General features: G+C 38.9%; 1 protein-coding gene across 8 annotated transcripts in view; it reads right to left on the bottom strand.

Moving 5' to 3' along the window:
• Positions 1-21,344, bottom strand: part of zdhhc3a (zinc finger DHHC-type palmitoyltransferase 3a) — a 41,309-nt gene extending 19,965 nt beyond the window's left edge. For 2 of the 8 annotated variants that reach the window (XM_024262284.2, XM_024262283.2), the window contains exons 1-6: positions 20,992-21,344; positions 11,847-12,285; positions 11,597-11,721; positions 11,345-11,441; positions 11,097-11,178; positions 3,484-3,533 (exon numbers count right to left, since the gene is read on the bottom strand). In XM_024262284.2, coding sequence (XP_024118052.1) covers positions 3,484-3,533; positions 11,097-11,178; positions 11,345-11,441; positions 11,597-11,721; positions 11,847-12,188 — 696 coding nt within the window. In that variant the 5' untranslated portion in view covers positions 12,189-12,285; positions 20,992-21,344. The other 6 variants (XM_024262280.2, XM_036210795.1, XM_024262282.2 and 3 more) reach the window with 6 other exon arrangements.
• Between the last annotated feature and the right edge of the window lie 1,859 nt (positions 21,345-23,203).

The raw sequence follows: 23,203 nt of genomic DNA, 5'->3' as shown, positions 1-23,203 counted from the left end.
CTTTCTATGTTGTGGACTGTTTTTAAATTGCCATTGTGAGAGCACCTTTGAACATAGAATCATGAAACTTACACAGATGATAGTCGGAGGCCTTGTGGTTCTTACAAGGGTTCAACTGTTTTGATGTCTGAAGTAGTTTTGAAGACATAAACATTTGTTTGAAACATGTAAAATTGCAGTTTTCCCATCTGTTAACATAGGATTTTGAAGTGATGACAGGAACGATTTACTCCTCTAACTTCAGATCATTTTCACATAAAGATGTTATGTTTGACACACATAAAACGTATATTTCTAAATTTTTCTGAGTCTGTGGTTTACAAAACTGAAGGAATTATTCAGATCGGACGTATGGTTGGCGAACAGCAGTCATTTGTTCGGAGCAAACCATGGTGCTGCAAAATCTGCCAAGTCAGGCCACGTCCACACGTAGGCGGGTATTTCTACAAACGCATATCTGCTGACCTCCGTTTTATAAAAAGTGTTGCATCAACACGTGATCGTTTTAAAAATAACTCCATCCACACGTCCCCGTATACTTGCGCTCCTGGACGCGGTTATGAGCTTGCCAGAACAGTAGTTGACAGTGTTTCCATTAAATCTGAAATTTTGCAAATTGGAATTCTCATAATAAATTCTAGTGGAAACACCTCAATTTAAAAAAAAAAAACTAGCATTTTTCGAAAAAAAGATTTTGCGCTTAGAGGAGGTGGTTTTTGGGGCGTATTGAAACAGAAATTTTTCGCAAAACTGTAATGGAAAGACTTTTTTCAAAATAGATGCCTCTCTTTGTCTGTCCTGAGCGCAACACAGCGGGCGGCAGGAGAGATCAAACAGCTTCAGAGCTTATCTCCAGCTACACTTCTGCAGCTTGGAGCCTGAAGATGCTGAAGTCTCGTTTGAGGAATAGCGTGAGTGCAGGGACAGAAACTTAAATGGATCTCGTCGTGTTTTTAAACAGAAAAAGGTCCAGCAGCTTACTTGCTGGAATGGTTATTTTATAAAGAACCGCTGAACAGGTTTCTCACGCGCACCTGAGACTGTCAATAGACTGCGCTGCACGCGCTCTCCAGACAGAGCTGTGACGTCACTGCAATGCTCCTTTTTTAGTGAGTCAAATAAAAAAAATAAAAAAAACTTGTTCTCATTTATTGTCGTGTTTTTAATGACTTATCGATTTGTTTTATCGCAGAGTGATGATTTAATGGAAACTGTGTCATTTCAAAACATTGTGTTTTTCAAAATTCCTAGAATTTCGATAAAGTTTTGCGCAAATGTGGAATTGAAACGCAGCTAGTACTGACGTGTATGCATTAATTGTCCCAAAAAGTGACGTTTAAAAACGTAAATCACCGGTTATTCATGTCCACACTCAGACGCAAAACCGGAGTTTTCCAAAATCTTCACTTTGGCCGGAGTTTTCCAAATGTACCGTTTTCAGTGACTTAAATCTTCGGTTTTGTGTGGATGATAGGCCAAAACGTATAGACATATATTCGCTTTAGCAGATACCCGGCTACGTGTGGACAAGGCCTCATTGTGCTCAAATATAGGTGCTAGCCCCTCCCCCACCTCACACGCGCAGGGAGACAGTTTCAGGAGTTTGTGACCCCCCAAACTTATGAATCAGAAGTTTCAAGTTCCCCCTGCCCATTCTGGTGTTACAGTTCTTGGACAAGATACTGATAAAACTGTCCTGCCCAGTTGTCTGATGTAAATGCTATTTATTTGATGAACTACCATGCATTGTTACTGTAATGCTTTAAGAGCATTTGTATTTAAACTTTTGCTGAGTCAAACCGCAGACAATGTTCTTCACTCTAACAGCATATAGAGCTAATTTGGCATTTACTGAAGATTTTAAGGCTATTTTGAAATTAAGCTAATATTTTAGCTACATGTTAGCTTTTTTGGTTATTTCAGCTTTTACTGGGGATTTTCAGGGTATTTTGGAGTTTAGCTAATATTTAAGGAACATGCTAGCTTTTGTGTCTAATTTAGCATCTACTGATGTTTTTTAGGCTAATTTTGAATTAAGCTAATATTTTAGCTACATGCTAGCATGTTTGGCTATTTTAGCTTTTACTGTGGGTTTTCAGTTCATTTTGGAGTTTAGATGACATTTTAGGAACATGATAGCATTTGTGGGTAATTTAGCATCCACTGATGTTTTTTAGGCAAATTTTGAATTAAGCTAATATTTTAGATACATGTTAGCAATTTCTTTTATATTATTTGCTATTTTCACTAATTTCTGCCTTAGTTGTGGTATTCAAAAAATTCAAACATGTACTCGTTCTGCTTTTTGTGGACTGTTATGCTGTCTTTAAATAATTCTGCAATTATCTCTACTTTTTGGTAACTTTGTTTGAATTTACACAGTTTTAGGCATTTTCAGGGTTTTTTACCACTGCAACTTTGCAAGTCCCTTTTCTTATAAGTCCCAAGGCTTTTGGTTTTCAACTAACCTGGATTTTTCAGCATACTTGTGTGTTTTTCAATTTCTGTTTTTGTACAATGTATATACTGCTAATATTGCTTTCTTCAACAATTCCTTCTTCAAATAATGATTTGATTTTTCTTCAAAAAATACATTTTCACAATCCAACATATCCCTGCCATTCATTGATTATATTAGTTATTTCTGTAATCACTTCTGCAAATTGTTTTTTCCGCAGCACTTACCTCTTCTGCAAACCAAAAAGATTTTACCATTTATTGACAACATTGCTGATTTCTGCAATTTCTTCATCAACTAATGGTAAACTTCAGCGTCTTCTGCTAAAAGTTATGCAATGAAGCAGTTAAAGAAACCACCTTCTGCAAAACTGCAATCAAACGTATTTCCGCAGGAAATGCAAATTTTTCTAGTTTGTATAGAAATCCAACTTCATATTGAGATCTGATGTATCTAATCTGTTTCTTTAAAGTGCTCCTTTAATTTTTGTGAGCAGTATATTTACTCTTTACTCCATTACATTTGAATGGACATTTCTTGTTAAACGTTACATAGTGATTATGCACAACACGACCACATCTTAATCTATGTTGCCATTACTGGTTTGATGAGACGATATCGCCATCTGCAGGGTGCTGAAGGTACGGGATGCATTTTATGGCCTGAAGTTGTTGCAGGTGCTTACACACCAGCTGCGTGTGCTGCATTCCAGATCGTGCCGTACGCTGTTATATGTATGCAGATGCTGCCGGTGGCATACACACCGGACCAGCACCACTCAAGCAGATCGCGACGGGGAGGTGAATTCTTCTTCTTTTGTTTTTCTACAGTTTATTAGCCCTCGTCCGCCACTTACAATAGGTAGAGGCTCAGAGTGTAAAATCAAAGAGGTGGAAATCCTGCAAATCTTGCTCCAGGTAGTGCTGGGGGATGTGACTATACATATTGTGTGGCCGATAGAAAAGTGTGTATCGTGCCATTTCTCCTCTGTCGTTTATGTCATTTCCAACCTCAAAGAAACTCACCTGTGCAGAGGAGAGCTGAGAGGCGGGCCCTTTAATTAGAGTGCCATCAGCTGTGGAAAGGGAAGAAAGAAATGGAGAAAGGCAGAGGAATTTTGCAGAGATGAGGAGCAGAGAACAGCGAGGAGGAGGTAGCTGATAGACCAGGGGTGTTGAACTCCAGGCCTCAAGGGCCGACGTCCTGCTGGTTTTCCAGAAACCCTACCCTATTTGACTACGATATCTGATTCTGATTAGCTGGATCAGGTGTGGCCAATAAGGAGATTCAATGGCAGGTTGGTTGGAAAACATCTAGGACACCGGCCCTCGAGGCCTGGAGTTTGACACCTGTGTGATAGAGGCTCTGACACTCAACTCCACTTCCACAAACTAAACTACTAACACCGACACAGCGAAAGCCTGATCAGACACAACAGGGCCTTCCCTGACAGTTTACTGCAAAGGACGGCCTCCCACACTACTAACTTCTGGAACAGAATTCAACCAAACACTTGCTGAAACCCTGGATCAAATAACTTGAATCAAATTTCACAACACAGCGAACTGGACCAAGAAAACAGCACTTCAAAGTAAACATGGAGCTGTTTCTCTACAATAAGAAGGACAGTTGGAAAACTTGGACCAGATCACTCCACAAAGGATTGGATCCTGGAAGCAACAGACAACGCTCCCTGCACACCAAGAAAAACCCGGAATGGATTTCAAAGGAGTACCAGATCGACTCTTTAAATCCCGAACAGGAAAACAAAAGCGACAAAGAAGAACACAAAGGTGTGGCCTTGCTTTCTGGTTTCTTTTCAGCAAAATACCTCCTGGAAGAACTGAAACAATAAAAGAGTTTAAATGAACTTCAGACTTTTTGTGTGTTTGAGGAGCCAAGGGTGTGGATTACATCCTTTGTGACAGAGTGGATTTTTTTATCTTGTATGTCAGGAGAGAGACCTGACTGGCACCTCAGAAAAGGTCAACCACAAACTGTAACAAAGTGGGTTTTAAAACATGCTTTACGTTACATAACACGAGTGCAGAACAATGGAGGAAAACAGCATGAAGTTTTTTCCCCAGAATAGAAACACACAAAAACACCGATACAGGCGGCTCAAGAAGAAGCACTTTCAGCAAAAGAGGGGTACGTCTCTCTGTGATCTGGTTGGATTTTGGATTCAAGACGTCCGATGCAGAGCAGAAGACAGCAATATGTAAACTATGCTAGGAGGCTATTCCCGTGCCGATGCTAACACAACAAACCTTCTATCACTCAAGGAAAACCCACAAAAATGAACATATGAGATTAAAATGAATAAGAGATAATCCAAGCTGTGGAACGGGTATCTGAGTATCTGAGCACTTGGATTCTTGCAATCTGCTCCTGAAAATTTGAGTATGAAATCCTTGATCCTTGATTTGGGATCTTTATGAATATAGTAGAGTGTAATAAAACATTGCTTGCTCTAAAATACAGAATATTGTTGGATTTTAATTTATGAACCAAAAAAAAAGCTGAATCGGTGGGGCTACTATCACCAGAAGTAAACAAATCTTTGAACTAAAGTGTCAGTAAAGCCTCCTGTTTTCAAAGTAAAACTAGCGAGTGCTTTTTTTTCTATCAAAAAACAAGACTGAAGTTCCGCTCACTGAGATAAGTTCTGAAGAAAATGAATTTAATACCAGAGCTTTTGCTCCAGCATTTACAGTCTTTTGGTCATGGTAACTCTTCATCAGTTGACGCAATTAACGTAATTCTAGTGGATTCTGAAGCGGATAAACGCAGTTTTGCGCTGATATGCAGCTCTGCACGGCTGAAGGGCAACTTTTCATACTGGATTTGCACAAAAATGTAATGCTTAGAAAATAAAGTGTTCCAGAACTTTGAGAATGGAAATATTGTAGAGAAATTTTTCAGGATTTATTGTTACATGATCAAAAACAACAACTATTTTGTCTTTTATAATATTTTTTAACATCAGATAAAAAATAGCAGTGGGTTAATGTAATGTGCACTGTCCTGGAAAAATAAATAGAATTGAAATTCAAGTTAACTTTTAAAGGCAACAATAACACACATAACCACACATGATCTGTGATGTCTGTAATTATTAGTTCTTTTTGTTGCATAAATCCAAATTTTTGTCTGATGTTTGGCATCAAAACCAAAATGATTATCAGTAGAAAAAAATAAATGTTCAGAATAAAATAATTTCTACTGAAAGGCCCAATCTGAATTCTTCCCTTCTCCCTTCACCTTTGCCATTCCCCTTAATTTGAAGTGTTAGTTGAAGTTGATGTTGTGTCCGAGATTATTATTTTTTAAATGTCACCCTCCGAACGGAGTGGTCTAAGGTCCACCATTGCGAGGGTAAAGTGTTTTTCTTCTCGTAGATGTGCTCTGAAGCACAGACGTTTACATTTAAATGTAATTAATGACTTTTTGTTGAAGCATGACTTTTAAAGTTATAAAACTGTTGTTGTTATGCATATTCAAGCGCTGGAAGCTCCTTGCAAATGCTAGCGGACCGGTGATTATTGATGTCATTAAAAGAAAGTCACGTCCAAAACATGAGACACTATTTTTGATAACCCTCTGGAGGGCTAAATGAAGTGGAAGGGAGAAGGGAAGAACTCAGATTGGGCCGTAGATTCATCTGAGTGGTGTGGATTTCAATTACAGAAATCTAGCTTATTTGTTCATCAGCGATTAACTACTTTCCAGAAAGAGTTACAAAATACACAGATTTTCCTCATTTAGCGCCATTCATTTTTGATCAGATTCACTTAGCACAGGGGACGGCACCCTGCGGCTCTTTAAACACTGCCTAGTGGCTCACTGGCGCTTTTTCAAAAATGTTTGAAAATGATAAAAAAATGTTGGAGGGAAATATATTTTTTGTTTTAATACGGTTTCTATAAGAGGACAAACATGACACAAAAATCCTTTACGTTTTCCAGTTGTTGTGAGATGAGTGTAGGCGCTTGAGTCAGCGCGCAATCAAGCGCACACCCTCAATGAAAAGTCAATGCAAACATGCGAACACAGAATTCCTGGCCCATGCGTCTGGAGCGCACGTGAGCGCACGTTGCTACGCGGGTTTTTAAGTCGGCACGTATTAAGTGCGCTGAATCTTCAAGATTTCCACGCACAGTCGCAGCAGCTCAGAGCTGTGACCAATCAAGGAGCCGGATTTGGGAGCTGCTTGTGGGCGGAGTCTGCTTCAAAGCACAGAAGTGCCAAACGTGATCACGAAGGAGAAATGAATCATTACGGTTTGTGTCCGGTCGGGTTAATATGACACCAAGATGGACATTTAAAAGGACAGAGTTGTGAAAACAGAAAGATTTGGGGGATTTTCAACCGCTTTTACTTTTTGCTCTGAGGTTCTCCCTGTTGTAGATGCAGAGGAGCGCTAATGAACAGTAAAAATACAATAGAAGAAGAATCTCCTCCCCGTCACGCACCGCACGCGGCCGATGTGTGAGCACCTGCCCACCGGCTGCGTTGCGTTCAAGAACGCGGTCTACGCCGGCTTCTGAACGCACGCTCAGCAGGTGGTATCCACACCGGAGCAGCGCGGTCACGCACGCAGTGGCGGGGAGGAGATTCTTCTTCTATTCTTCTTCTACTGTTCATTAGCGCTCATCTGCCACCTACAACAGGAAGAACCTCGGAGCAAAAAGTAAAAGCGGTGAAAATCCCCCAAATCCTTCTGAAGACTTTTGTTTTCACAACTCTGTCCTTTTAAATGTCTGACTTATAAACCTGGGTAGCAAGTGCGTTCATCCTCCCTCCAGACTTGGAGGCCAGGAATTTAGGTGTGCGCGCGTTTATACCGACTATTCATTGAAAGTGTGCACTTGATTGGGCGCCGACGCGGCCAGTGTGGAAGCACCTTAAAGGTGCACGTTACATGCACGTTACATTTTTGTGATAAACATTTAATCACGGACGTTCATGATGTCGTTGTAATCTATGATGTCACATTGATAGAGGGCTGCTTTATAGACACATTCTCCATGAGTCGCCTTCATTGTAAGACTTATATAAGGCATTTCAATTTATGCGGCTCCAGATATATTTGTTTTTTATTTTTTTGGTCCAAAGTGGCTCTTTCAACATTTTGGGTTGCCGACCCCTGACTTAGAACTATAAGAACTGTCAGGACAAAGTTTCCCACAATGCATTGTTTTGTAGTTATCAAGGCAGCTTGCAGTCAGTGCACTTTCTAGCTGCGGTCGCCTAGGTAGGCGCCTTGCACCCACCCCTCTCTCATGATACTTTTATGACGTCTGTCAAACATCTCAAACATGATTACTGTTGCATGGTTGCAATTGTGCATGAAAATATTCCTCCAGTTGAACATTCAGCGCGATCTCAACGAACACCTTATTTGTACATAGAGCACACACCCAGACTTAAACATTTGCATAGCATTGCACAGTCAACCCCGTTCCGGACCTAGAAGCCAGCATTTCTGGTGTACAAGCGTATGCATAGACTTTTCGTTGAAAGTGGCTGCTTGAACCTGAGCTAGCGCGGCCGGTGTGGTAGCACCTTAAGGCTCCCCTACATGCATCTGTTGCTTGCTAGCATCTTTTTTAGGAATACTGGCCTCATTTTCAAGCCAGAAAGAGTTAGAATAAGTTCCAAGAGCTTTGAAAACCAGCGTTTGTTAGAGCTGAACAAAAGCATCACCCCATCTAAGACTGAGGTGAATCACATCCAAGTCAGCTCTGAATTTTTATTTACTAAGTTTTATTACTTTTTTTTTTTTTAATGTGCCTTTTTGAACATTGGAGTTTGACTGAGACTAACTTTTTGCTCTAAATCATATCTATTTTGTTGTGCTGTTTTGAAACATTAAGATGTTTAGTTTCATTTCTATAAATATTTGGAGATAAAACTTAATAAACAGGGCATTGTTTTTCATGTCTTGGTGTTCTTTGAGACATCATTTAGTACGAGTGAAATATTTTAATTCTTTTAAAATTAAATTATAAAACGTTCATACTTTTACTCGAGTCATTTTGGAATTGGTGACTTGTAACGGAGTAATGTTTCAGTAAGGTATCTGTACTTTCACTCAAGTGTGGTTTTTAATTACTCTTTACAACTCTGGCTGATACTCTGGGGATGCTAAATGTTTTAAATCAATCATTTCCTGCAGCACACTAGACCATCTCTCACGGCACACTAGTGTGCCGCGGCTCACTGGTTGAAAAACACTGAATTAGAGAACACTGGACCACCTCAAATTGAGAATTTTCAATTATTAATAATGTTTATTATTAGGTTAAAAGGCATTGCAAAAAATAGATTAATTTCAATTATTCTAATAATTAGATTAAATGAATTACAGGCCACAATTAATTATTCGCACACAAAAAAATGAATCGAATGACACTACTACTGATGATTCCATTACTGACCAGGAGAGATTTTTTTTCTATTTTGACAATTTAGCTGCCTTCTCTTGAGCAGGCTGCCTGGGTGGGGGCTGATCTATAACATCTCATTGAATAACTCAAAATCAAAACTGTTTTCAACAAAGAAAGTAGTTGATAGAACATGTTACAATGTGTGAGATGTTTTAGACCAGGGGTCACCAACCTTTTTGAAACTGAGAGCTACTTCATGGGTACCGAGTCATACAAAGGGCTTAGTTTGCCTTTAGTTATACACTATTATTAATAAAAATGATCCTCCTCTATGGGAAGACACTGATTGCTCAACATAGATATCAACAATGACGACAAGCTAGGAAACAGATATCAATATTCAGAACTTTATTAATAACTAGGGATGTCCCGATCAGGTTTTTTTGGGCCCGATCCGATTCCGAGTCATTTGATTTTGTGTATCTGCCGATACCGAGTCCCGATCCGATACTTTTATAAAAAAATTTTAAAACATGGATAAACTGAAGAAACAGATTAGTGTTGTCCCTTATTTATATTTCATTAACCTTCTTTTATCATTAAAAACTTAAATAGAACACTTCTGTGAATTAGCTTTAATAAACAAGTATAAATACAGCAAATATAAACTAGGAAAAAAAAAATTCTTGTTACATAAGTGATAATTAGTCATGTGATAAAGTTTAGTGACTTTAGCTTTAACATCTTTAGAGCTATTGAACATTTTTGACCAAATGTGATTCCTGTCCTCATTTAAAATTCTTAAAAATAAATTATGACTTTGTTTTAGCATAAAATTTGATGAGTGTTCATGAATAGCTGATATCATTATTAGTTTTAATTTATTAGTTTTATTTATTTATTTTTAAGATTATGTGCTTCTTTATTAAGTTCTTAAGACATCACATTTTGGGTTTTATTACCACAGTAGTTAATTTTCTTAACTGTTATTTCTCTGTCATATAAATAAAACAGGCATATCAAAAGACAGCTGGGGTCCTAAGGAGTTAAATCACGGAGCTAGCATGTAGCAGTTAGCAGCTGCTGTGTAGCCATCTGTCTGCAGCATGAAGAGCTTCACATTAAAAAGAAAAAAAAATACTGTCTTTTTCTGTTGGAATACCTTTAGAGGTTGTTGGTTGAGCTATGAAAAACCAATAGAGACACTTGCTGTCAGTTTAAAGCGTTTTTAAAAGACTTATTGATCCCAGAAGTTAGCTTTCTAGCTAGCTTTGTTTACAAGTTAGCCTTCTGCTTGAGCGTCTGCCGTTTTCTGCTGCGTTTTCTGGTGATGACATTTTGTGATCTTTTCATGACATGCAGACTTCTAGTGGAGTATTTATGCATAATGATAAGATGAAATATAAAGCTCTGATCATAATGAGAATAAATGAAATATCCGATCTGATCAGACAAAGGAGTCCGATTCCGATCGAGTCCCCGATCACGTGATCGGATCGGGACATCCCTATTAATAACCCTTCCGCTCTCCTTGGCTTGTTAACATTAAAAGTGGGGTCATCTGGACCCCACAAGACAGTGCGCTGAACTTTTTTTTTATCTTTGATTTTTGAGTTTCACTAATGTCCATGGCGAGCATAAAGGAAGGAATCACTCATCAATATGTGGTTGGAATCATCTGGACTCCAAAGAGAGCGGAAGGGTTAATCTTTGTTGCATTAATTGTTACATTTTGAGATGATCACTTATATCACTACATTTCATAGGAAAAACATCCCATTCTCACTGTATTGATAAACATGGGGATGTTTATCAATTATGTAATGTTAGAGAAATATCAACTTACACATTTTTAAACAAATCTTGAGACATTTTGAACTAATCTCTCCATTTTAACTAAATTGATGATCTTTGAACTGGATGCAATAGGCCACCTAAACTTATCTGAAGTTCATGTATCATCAACAGATTTTTAAGACGTTTTCATTTTTAAATCTATGTAAATGCAAGGGTGATTAAAAAAAATAGCAACAGAATAAAACTGAATTTTAGACGAAGCTCACAAGTCAGTTTTGCAATTTTTAGAAGAGACCTGAGGGCACTTTGTGGGGTTCTTGGGGGGACCGTGTTTATGACCCCCGCTTCAGAAGCATGAAGTTAAATTCCATGTAAATCCATACATTTGTTTAGAAAATGAGTCCAAATGACAAAGTGATGAGTGAAAATGAGGACTTGGGAATACTCACTTGTCCAGTCATCTTCAAAGCAGTAGAGGAAATGGAAGACCACCATTATCAAAGCATGGAGAGAGATGAGTGCAATGTACATCTGGGTATAAAAAAAAAAATAATAAAAAAGAGTAGTCTAAATGAAGCGCACGCTTCTTGAGTCCACACTCCATCTGATTTTAAAAATCTGCTTGTCTGCAGAATTTGTCCCAATGAGAAGGGAAAGGCTGCTTAAGTTTACTCTACAACATAAGGCAGTAACTTACTGTGAAAAGCACAAAGTACTTTTGGTTGTTCTCCCCAACACAGTTATTGACCCAAGGACAGTGATGGTCCATCTTCCGTATGCACCTCCTGCACACACTGAACAGCAGAGATCACACGGTTTACTGCCAGCGGATTTTCTCATGAAGCTCATCTATGAAAACAGTTTCTCGGTGTGGAAAGCCTTGCTTTAAATATTCAGTGTTCTGCTCTGCAGTTCCAGACATGCTGACAGGTCCATCTGTGGATCCTACCTGCAGTGGTGTGCTCGGTCAGGCTTGATGCTGCAGCATTTAGGACATTTGTAGACCACCTGTCCTGGTTTTAGCTGAAGGCTTTCTATGTACTCCTTAGTGGCATTCCCTTTTGGCACTGCCCCCTGTCAGCAAACCAACATGAAAGGACCTCAGTGTAGGTTGTTCACCACACAATGAAAAGGCAGGATGTTATCTCCACAAGTCATGACTAGAGGCAATTAATATTAGTGAGGCTCTGAGAACTTACAGGGTCTGTGCACATGGCCCTGAGGTGAGAGGCGAGGGCCAAAAAGGCCAGGCTGTTGAATAGTGTCCCGTTAACAATACTGTAGATCAGATTCTTGGAGGGCAGCAACATCACAAACACCACTACAAACTCTGCGTAAAAAATTAGAAGCCATGTGACGATGGCACACACGATGCCACAGGTATCTTTGATGAACCACAAGCCAGAGGTGGACGATGAAGTGATAACATCTTTGGAAACAGGGATGCGTTGTTCAGTCTGCTGGCACTCGGACACTGCCACAGTCCCGGTCTGCCCAAGTCCATGATCCACATCCCTGCACCTGTGCACTGGACTCTTCATCCTTCACCAAGGTAAGAGGTGACCTCAAACTGCCACCGGACTCCCTACACCTTCAGGGCATGGCCATTATTTGATGGGTAGAGTGGACTGCTGAAGGCTGAAAGACACATATTTGTTAACACTCAGGTCATGAAGTGTATTTCACAGCAGAGCTCGTCTCATGTGAAGTGACTTCAGAACTGTGATCTGAAGTTTCTCATAAAGGTTTTATGTCAGGAACTTTAAACTCCAAGACAAAACGGAGCAATTTCATTTCTCTTAAAAAAATCTGAAAAAAATCCAGTCACGGATCAATTTATTTTATTCATGTAAGTTCCAAGTCATGTGAATTTATGTTGACATAAATTGACATTATGAAAAAAATATAAACAATGCAACAAAGGAATTTTGAGTTTTAAAAATCTACACAATAACTTAATGTAAAAATATGAACAAATAAGTGTTTTGGATCATAACATATACTGCTCACAAAAATTAAAGGAACACTTTTTTTATTGGGCCTGTCATGAATTGAATTAAACCTGTCTGATAATTTTCTGGTTGGTTAAGCAGCTGAGGGCCTCGTTAATCAATTTCAGCTGTATTGGTGTTCATGGAATTAACAACAGGTGCACGTCAGTGGCAACAATTAGAAAACCCTCCAAACAGGACTGGTGTTACATGTGGAGGTCATTTCAAGTTTCTCCCTCTTGATCTTTTTTGGCTGGTTTTCCACTCGTGCTGATTTTGGCTTGATAATTATCCTTAATTATCTGCCATAAGGTATCCAGATGAAATCCTTGAACCCATTGTCAGACCCTACTCTGGTGCAGTAGGTCCTGGTTTCCTCTTAATGCACGACAATGGCTGGCCTCACGTGTCAAGAGTATGCAGGCAGTACCTGGAGGATGAAGGAATTGAAACAATTGAATGGCCTTCACCATCCCCTGACTTAAACCCAATAGAACATCTCTGGGACATTATGTTTGGGTCCATTCGGCACCGCCAGGTTGCTCCTCAGACTATACAACAGCTCAGGGATGCCCTCACACAGATCTGGGAGGAAATGCCACAAGACACCATCCATCGTCTCATTAGGAGCATGCCGCCACATTGTCAAGCATGCATACAAGCTGGTGGGGGCCACACAAGATACTGAAAAGCATTTTGAGTTGCAGAAATGAAGTTTTGTAAAAAATGGACTAGCCTGCTACATCTTCATTTCACTCTGATTTTATGGTGTCTACACAATTGAGCCTCTGTAGGCTGAACACTTTTATTTCCATTAAAAGACTTGGCATCCTTTTGTTCCTAAGACACTGCCCTGTCGTTATTCGTATAGATATCCAACTTCAAATTGAGATCTGATGGATCTAATGGGTTTCTTTAAAGTGCTCCTTTAATTTTTGTGAGCAGTATATTTACTTCATACTTCCAAGTATTTACACTAGCAGGACATTCTGTTCACTAACGCGTCCATGAGCCCAGTCTGACTTTGACATCTATTAATGTGCTTTTAACAGAAACTAAACTTTTTCTATTGTGCAGTAAAGCAGTCGAATCCTTCACCTACAGCCCTTCACAACCCCACCTGACATTACTAGCACAACCAAAATGACAAGGAATTTTGGAGCCGTCTAGCCCTACAGTTTTGAGCCAGAAGCTAGCTCAGACGAGGAAAACAAAGACATTCATGAATCTATGTGTCTGCAAGTGGATGCATCAGAATTGGATCGGAGCTTTTGGCTTGTGATTGTAGCATCTATTTCACTTTTTGCAAAAGCATTTTTACATCTGCTCCTGATTCTGAATTATTTGAATAAAGAAATACTCAAGAATACCAATTATAAACTTGTTTTTTTTTATATATATGTACATGACCTTCATAATGAGAAAAAAATCTACAAGAACAAGTTTAAAAACACCAAAAACACAATTTTCACTTGAGTGAGTCTTAAAAACTGGTGGAAATCCGATACATTTTCATCAGATTTTAAATGAAAGTTTTGGAGTTCAAAACAAACAGATGAGTGTAACCAAGATCTGTGTTTGGGTCTACAACCTTTGATGTTAAAAGAGCCATTCGGCTTGGTGTCCCACTGAACAAAACCCAGCAAGAGCCACAAACCCACATTATTGTTTAGAAAACTACACACTACTGATCTGTGTCAGGTCCCCCAGGTGCGACCTCACCCTCTGTGAGGCAAGAGCACTAACCACTTTTTCTGTGTGAAACAAATTTTACTTTTTGTCTTGGACTGCAGTGCATTTGAATTCCTTTCAAAGTAAAATACACTCTGTGTTGACTAATGTCCTCCGGCTGCAACAGACTTCCTAGAACAGAAAAATGCAGGAAATTCATGTAAAAAAATTACATTTTCCATTATTATATTAATTTGATGCACTGTCATTCTTTTTTCCTTAGTATTTTTTTTCTAAGATCAATAAATAAAAACTATATGAAAAAGCATTTAGAGACATTAGATACTATTGTGATTGAAGCAAAGATAATATTTGTTTTTGATGGTTTCTAATAATGAAAATTTCTGTAGTAGATGAAACCTTTTACCATCATTTTGCTCAGCTATCTGACAAGCTTGAATTTATGAAAAATAGAAAAGGACACAGACCATTTGATTATATATAAGATCCACAAGTGAAAGACTAGCTCCAGAGCTTCAGGTTGCAAAACCCTGGGGTCCGTTTCAAGAAGCGGGTTTTGTTGGAACTCTGAGTTCGTGAACTCGAAATTCAGTAAAACTCTTGAGTTTTCGGTTTCAGAAAGAGAGATGACTTAACCGGGTGCAAGCATCTTTGCTTTTTAAGCTCAATGTATTTGTACACTGTCCTGATAAATTAATAAACTAAACTAAACTAAACCCTTGAAAGTGGTCGAAACCAAGCCCGTTTCAAGAAGCAGGTTAATCTGAACGCAGAATCAATCACTATGGTTAAAGTTAAAGTCCCACTATTTGTCACGCACCAAGGTGTGTGAAATTTGTTCTCCGCATTTGACCCATCCCCTGGGGGAGCGGTGAGCTGCAGACACAGCTGCGCTCAGGAACCATTTGATGGTTAAACCCCCCAGTCCAACTCCTTAGTGCTGAGTGTCAAGCAGGGAGGCACTGGGTCCCATTTTTCACTGGGTCCCATTTTTCGAGTCCTTGGTATGACTCGGCCGGGATTTGAACCCACGACCTTCCAATGTCAGGGCGGACACTCTACCACAAGGCCACTGAGCTGGTAACTGAGTCTGTGAATGAAACCTGGTCTGGAGCAGGTTTTCTTCAGGAAACTTAGAGTCCTCTGCGGTCTCCACCCATTTTTAAAGTGAAGGATGTTCAAATAGAACTTCCTCATTCACCGTATTTTCCGGACTATAAGTCGCGCTTTTTTTCATAGATTTTCCAAGGGTGCGACTTATACTCAGGAGCGACTTATATGTGATTTTGTTAGACATAAATAGGCTCGTATATTTATTATTTTCCCCACTTAAACCGGTTTCCTTTTGGCGGTTGTTTCCCAATAACAACCACTAGAGGGCACTGTATGTTTTGTATCAGTATCTACTGCTGTCAGCTGACAGAAACGCAGAAGAAGAAGTTACGTTCAAAACAAACGTTCCTGATAATCTAATCATTTTCCTCATGGATGTTATGATGTTTCTCTCATTTGCATCAAGACATTATTATTATTGTTTTTATTTTTCTCTTCCTGGGCTAATGCGGGACAACAAGCCATCAAACTGGGTTACAAACAGACAGAAGAGCAGCTAAAAACTGTCATTTAGATGCAGCTCCTGCAGGCTAGAAGGTAACGATCACCGTAAGAAAAAGACAAAAAACTGCTGTCCTGAACCCAGAATGGAGAGATGATTATAGGTGCTTTCTTTAAAATAAATAACTTAACCTCTCAACATCACCCGTATCTTCTGTGTATTTTAAATGAGATAAACAGCCAAAGCCTCCATCATGTAGCGATGAGGCTAAAAACTTCAGACAGCTTCTCCAATGGGAGTGTCTGGTTTATGAACACATTTTTGGACAAGCATTGAGCATTAAATTAGACGAACATCAAAAGATTCAGCTGACTCGAAGTTGACACACGAATCGCATTTGATGTCAAATGCAACGTTACGTCGGGCTTGTTGAATTTGTTCATAAATGTTGGACTATTCTCTCAAAAGTGCGACTTATACTCCGGAGCGACTTATATATGTTTTTTTCTTCTTCATTTTGCATTTTTTGGCTACTGCGACTTATAATCCGGTGCAACTTATAGTCCGGAAAATACGGTACATTTAGAGAACATTCACATTAGAGACGTCACGTTTCCAACACACAGAAACCAAAATGACATGTTCATTCATAGAGGATCATGTAGAGAGGAGGCTGGATTAATCCAGAGGAAATGTTATTTACGTCGGTAGAGGATTTGGAGGACACGAGTCGATTGACTGCAGTTTCCCCGATTCATTTTTATTTGAGTGATATTATAAATAGTGAGTTTTTCCAGGGACAGGGACTCGATATCATTAATACAGAGTTTTCTTTTCCTCATTTTAAACTTTAGAAATTATTGAAGTTCCTGCAAGCATATGCGACTATAGGAGAACATTTACTGCAAGAAAAGCAACACAGCTGCAGTGGTAGAACAGAGAGAAAATATCTGCAGAGTTATTCGAATGATTCCAAATAATGAATAAATAATGTCAGGAAGGTTATTTTGTCTCTTGTTAAGGAATGGTTTTTGATCTGTTACTAATTTAACCAGTAATCTCCGTAATCGCATGAATAACCGGTTTTGGTAACCCCCTCTCCCCTCTTCTCGGTGTTTGACATTCCATAATTTCTATTGTTAAGGGTTTAAAATAAGGAAAAGAAAACTGTATTTTAGCGAGTCTCTGGAAAAACCCACTATTTATAATATCGCTGAAATAAAGATGAATTGGGAAACTCCAGTCAGTCGTCTCGTGTCCTCCAAATCCTCTACCGACGTAAATAACATTTCCTCTGGATTAATCAGCCTCCTCTCTACATGATCCTCTATGAATGAACATGTCATTTTGGTTTCTGAGTGGTGGAAACGTGACGTCTCTAATGTGAATGTTCTCTAAATGTTCATGAGGAACTCATATTTGAACATCTTTCACTTTAAAAAGGGGCGGAGACCGCAGAGAACTCTAAGTTTCCTGAAGAAAACCTGCTACCGACCAGGTTTCGTTCACAGACTCAGTTACCATAGTGATTGATTCTGAGTTCAGCTTAACCCGCTTCTTGGAACGGGCTTGGTTTCGCCCACTTTCCCGGGTTTGAGTTATCTCTCTTTCTGGAACCGAAAACTCAGAGTTTTACTGAATTTGGAGTTCACGAACTCAGAGTTCCAACAAAACCTGCTTCTTGGAAAGGGCCCCAGGGGCGTAGAAACGTAGAAAACGAAAATGACACGTTCATTCATAGAGGATCATGTAGAAAGGAGGCTGGATTAATCCAGAGGAAATGTTATTTACGTCGGTAGAGGATTTGGAGGACACGAGTCGACTGACTGGAGTTTCCCAATTCATTTGTATTTCAGCGATATTATAAATAGTGAGTTTTTCCAGGGACTCGTTATTAAAAAATACTGTTTTCTTTTCCTTATTTTAAACCCTTAACAATAGGAATTAAGGAATGTCAAGCACCGGAGAAGGATGTGGACTTATCCACCGTCCGGGATTTGCGTCAGACATTAGCTCAATTGACAGCAACGCTGCCTCCCACCGCATAGGTAGCGAGTTCGACTCCTGGCTACGGAAAGTTATTTTTACGTTTAAAAAAATTTGGCGAATATTTTTTAAGTCTTGAGAATTAAAATTAAATAAATACTTTTTTAACATATGCCAGGCAGCTACAGTTTCTTTTTAGCGTGCAGTGATATCTGTGTGTGTAGGTGGGGGGTTACGATCACGGAGATTACTTATTAGATTGGTAACAGATCAAAAACCATTCCTTACTCAACAAGAGACAAAATAACCTTCCTGACATTATTTATTCATTATTAGAAATGATTCAAATAACTGCAGATATTTTCTCTCTGTTCTACCGCTGCAGCTGTGTTGCTTTTCTTGCAGTAAATGTTCTCCTATAGTCGGCATATGCTTGAAGGAACTTATCAATTTCCCTCGCCGGAAGTACGTAACTCAGCTGTTTGTTCCCGTTGCCATGGTGAATCGTGCTGTCTTTGCTCCATTGATCAGGGCTTTTTATGGTCGCGACGCTCACACCTGATTCTGGTTCTGACAACTTCAAGTTGATTGATTCAAACATTTTCAGCTGTTCTGAAACCGAAAACCCTGAGTTTGGGAATTTAGAGTCCAGTGACTCTAAGTTCAGGTTCGAACTCTAAATTTGTTGAACCTGCTTCTTGAAACGGGCCCCTGGTCTTCACCAAATCCTAAACGCCGGGTATTTTATGCCTCAACGCTGTAAGTGTGTTTTAAATAGAAAGATAGGCATTGTGTTGTTTTAATTAGGTTTGCGATACTAGTAATTCTGGTTCATACATATAGAGTCAAATCAGGGCCATAAATATTTGAAACACAAATAAAACATAAAAAGATAAATAAATAAAGTTGGTGTTTGGCCAAAAAAATATAAGATCTCCAAAACTTTTTGCTATTCTTAAATAAACTTAATTATTTTCAGCTACAAATGTTCTGTTTTTAGAGTTTCAAAATTCAAAATTTCAGTTTTAAAACTTTTTTTCCACTTTTAACTCCTTTTTTTTTTGTTTTCAAATCTGAAAATTTCAGTTTCAAAACTTTTGGCCCTGTCGTGGTGCGTTGGGGCTAACGCAAGGGACCAATCAAAACAGATGAGGGTGGTAACTTCAGTCCCGGTGCATTCACTGATTCTGTGAACTGTGATAATTACGGTCAGAAAATGTCTGTTTAGTCTGTACTATCATAGTCTGAAGTTGTCCATAGACGGCTGTAAAAAGCAGAGGTCTATCACGTATAAACCGCATGTCCAAAACTCTGTTCTAGCCTGTTCAAAATACCATCTTGTGTTAAATGCAGGTGTAGAAAACGTCCTTATGCTTGGATAAAATAGCTCTGTGGTGAGTCGCCCTTATTAAGCCTACAGAACACTTTGTTAAATACTGGTTGGCGGTGGTGAACTGGTACTGCGCAGGACTTGGAAATATTTTGCTAGAACTAACATAGGTTCAAATTCTACTATTGGCAGATTTTATTGCTTTTTTTTTTTTTACACAGCTTTGTGAACTATGCAGGACTGTGTAATCGTTTTAAAAAAATTGTTCATATCACAAAAAAAGTGTTTTTATGGGTAATGAAATGTAACTATATACTTAAAAAAAATAAGTTAAAACCTGCCAGCAGTGAGATTCAAACCCGGGTTAGTCCTAGAAAATGAATTCTAAGTCTCGCGCATTACCACTGCACCACCAGCGCCCTAAAATAGGTTCATTGCTCTGTAGAGTTAATAAGGGCGACCCACCACACGGTGCACGACGTGGGCATCAGATATTCATGAAACATTCGGTCATCCATAGATTTCTCTCATTTTCAAACAGGGATCAAGTGTTTCTGCTGTGACAGCTTGTTGGTTTGGTCATTTGTTTACTATAAAAGGAGATTTCTTTATCGTCTGCGACAAAGATAGTCTGTTTTGATATTTACAATTATTATTAATGTAATAAATATTTGTAAAAACAGAAGGGGGAGAGCAAAAAAGAAACATTAAGTGAAATCAAAACAATAATGATGCTAAAAGTCATCAAAAGAAAGAGAGCATACATTAAGAAACTACTGTGTTTACTGCGAGGCTCAAACTCACATTTCCTGCAAGAGAAAAGTTAAAGTGTAAGCGTACTAGGCATGAGGCCACGGGAGATGACTGGAGCAACGATAGTGTTTTTGTAGTTTTATCCAAGCATAAGGACGTTTTCTACGCCTGTATTTAAGACAATAAAATGGTATTTTGAACAGGCTAGAACAGAGTTTTGGGCACGTGGTTTGTATCTAACCCAACCTGCCACAATGGGGCCAGAAATTCTGAAACTGAAATATTCAGATTTGAAAACAAAGAAAGGAGAAAAAAAAAAAGGAGTTGAAAGTGAAAAAAGATTTGAAACTAACAAAACAAGTTTTGAAATTGAAATTTTGAAACCCTAAAAACAGAACATTTGAAGATGAAAATATCTAAGCTTTTTATAGAATAGGAACATTTTTTGGACCGTTTACATTTCTTTTGGGCAAACATGAATATTTTTTTCAAAATGTTTTATTTGGGTTTCAAATAGTTATGGTTGAAAAATAGCTCCATACATACAAAGCAATATGCATTTCCCTTGACGGTAAAAGTGCTTTATTGGATGGTGTATCACCTATTTTATTGCCTTTAACGTTACATTCACAAATGTTAAAACATCCAAGTGTCTCGTTGTAACATCGCGTTTCACACAAAAATGAAAAAAAGTCTATTGAAAAGTCTACTGCTCTCGCTATCTTCGGAGGACGGTTGGAAAATGTGAAATCCTACCGTCAATAGAACGGAGGCTCGGGGATTCATGTTTGCAGTTATGACCAGAATCATGACGTACAAGATAAATGCGTTGGTCGAGATGTTTTCACATCTTAAAGTCAGGAACAGCTCGACATCAATATGTCAATAGCGTGGAAGAATACTAGCTTAAACTAGCCGTGTAGCTAATGCTGCAGCCTGGATCAAAAACATTCAGATGAAAAGCTACAGATACTTAAAGACACCGGCCTGTGCTCATCAGACTCGTTTATCATTTTCACGATCCTACCGAATCTTACCTGCATACTAACCATCATCAGCTTGATTTTCACCTTCCTGCTCTTTCCCCCGACTCGGTCAACGACCCGCCCCTCATCAGCAACTGTACGGCATGACGTTATAGCAATGGCCAATTGGATCCATATCCATATCCGTATCTTTAGTCTTTCTGTTTTGCTAAGGCTGATGTTATTCGCACGTATTTAGAAAATGCGCCCGAGAGGAAGGCGAATGCTGAGCTGCAGCGAGACTGAACCAAAACAGGAAGTCGGGGTTTTCCTTAACCATGAAGTGTGTTTAAGATCACCCAGCACCTCGCCTGCATCGTCGGCGAGACCGATGAGTTATATATCACTAGAGATGACATGCTAGCTTGATGCATACGCAGAGTTGGCCGCCATATTGGAATGGTATAGATGTCTGTTTACTGATGTCTGTTTACTGCTGTGTTACAATTGTACAAACAGATCTGGAAAAACTAGAATGTGACTTTTCACTAGTAAATTATCACTGTCAACTGATAAAAGAGAACTTCTAGAAAACATTTGAACAAGATCTGAGTGAGTTTACTCTCAATAATTAAAATTTAGACCAGGGGCCCGTTCCAAGAAGCAGGTTCAACAAATTTAGAGTTGAAACCTGAACTTAGAGTCACTGGACTCAAAATTCTCAAACTTGGAGTTTTGGGTTTCAGAACAGCTGAAAAACTTTGATTCAATCAACTTGAAGTTGTTGGAACCAGAATCAGGTGCGAATATTAAAAGCCCTGATCAATGGAGCAAAGACAGCACGATTCACCATGGCAACGGGAATAAACACCTGAGTTCCACACTTCTGGCGATGGAAATTGACATGCTCCTTCAAGCATATGCCGACTACAAGCACATTTTCTGCAAGAAAAGCAACACAGCTGCAGAGGTAAAACAGAGAGAGAAAATATCTGCAGAGTTAATGCGTACGTCTACATTTGAATCATTTCAATTCAGTATAAGAATTCAATAATGTCAGGAAGGTCATTTTGTCACTTGTTAAGTAAGTGTGATGGGTGACACCTGTAGGGTGTGGCTCTGCCATTAAGGCCCCTTTAAATAGGAGTGGGCGGGGCTGCCCAGCAGTGCCAGATTCTTGTGGGTGGCCAGGTTGACTGCTGGGCCCACGCTGTTTGTGTGCCATTGGGGTAAATTTGTTTTTTGTTAATCATGTTTGTTTTTTATTGCTTTTTAAATATTTTTAATTTATGTATTTTATGACAGGGCTGCAGTATCTGAAGGTAGACTTACAGGGTAAATGACTGAGTGTGGGTCCTCGATACCACAGGTATGCGGTATTTTATTGCTTTTGATGTTTTAAAGAACTGGGTATTTTAACAACTGATTGTTTTTATTCCCCAGTCATCATACCACTACTTGCTGTCCTTTTTATATTGTGTTTTTAGTTTTTTTTTTACTCCAGTTAGTCTGCAAGACACAGACTAACTGCTTTTACACTTTTTTTAATATCTTTATTTGTGGTCACTTCCGGGTCTGTAATTTGTTTGCCAGCCGATTAGTTTTCTAGCATGTGCATGTGTGTAGTGTTTGTCATTTTATAAGTTTTTACCTTTTTATCCTTTTAAACCGTTTGCAGTGCTCGCAGCAAGTTGCTGCCTTACATTTGTGTTTTATCTCGGCTCAGGACAACAGTGAAACATTTTAAAGACCAGGAATGCTGTAACCAATAAATATTGTCAATTTATTTGAACACGCCTGTCTCCCATGTTTTTATGGCTCCATTTGCAACATAAGGAATGGTTTTTGATCTGTTAATAATTTAACCAGTAATCTCCGTAATCGCATGAATGACCATTATTCTTAACCCCCCGCCCACCACATACACACACACACAGATAGCACTGCATCCTAAAAAGAAACACTGTAGCTGCCTGGAATATGTTAAATAAGCATTTATTTAATTTTAGTTCTCAAGACTTAAAAAATATTCAGTGAAAAGTTTTTTTCTTTTTTTATTTTTTTTTTTATTTTTTTTTAACCGTAAAAACAATTTCCGAATCCAGGATTCGAACTCAGTTCTCCGCAGGGGGAAGCAGCATTGATGAGCTAATATTTCACGTCTTTAGTGGCACAGTAGATGAGTAAGGACTAATGACTGATAACCTGATTGCATTAATGTGCATCTTAGCTGCATGTGTTTCATGTCGCCAACAAAGATTTTTTGCATCATAAAAAAGCAGTA

The sequence above is a fragment of the Oryzias melastigma genome, unplaced genomic scaffold, assembly GCF_002922805.2.
Source record: "Oryzias melastigma strain HK-1 unplaced genomic scaffold, ASM292280v2 sc00247, whole genome shotgun sequence".
Taxonomy (NCBI): Eukaryota; Metazoa; Chordata; class Actinopteri; order Beloniformes; family Adrianichthyidae; genus Oryzias; species Oryzias melastigma.
The sequence above is the reverse complement of the archived record's forward strand: the minus strand, read 5'-3'. Positions and strand labels throughout refer to the sequence as shown.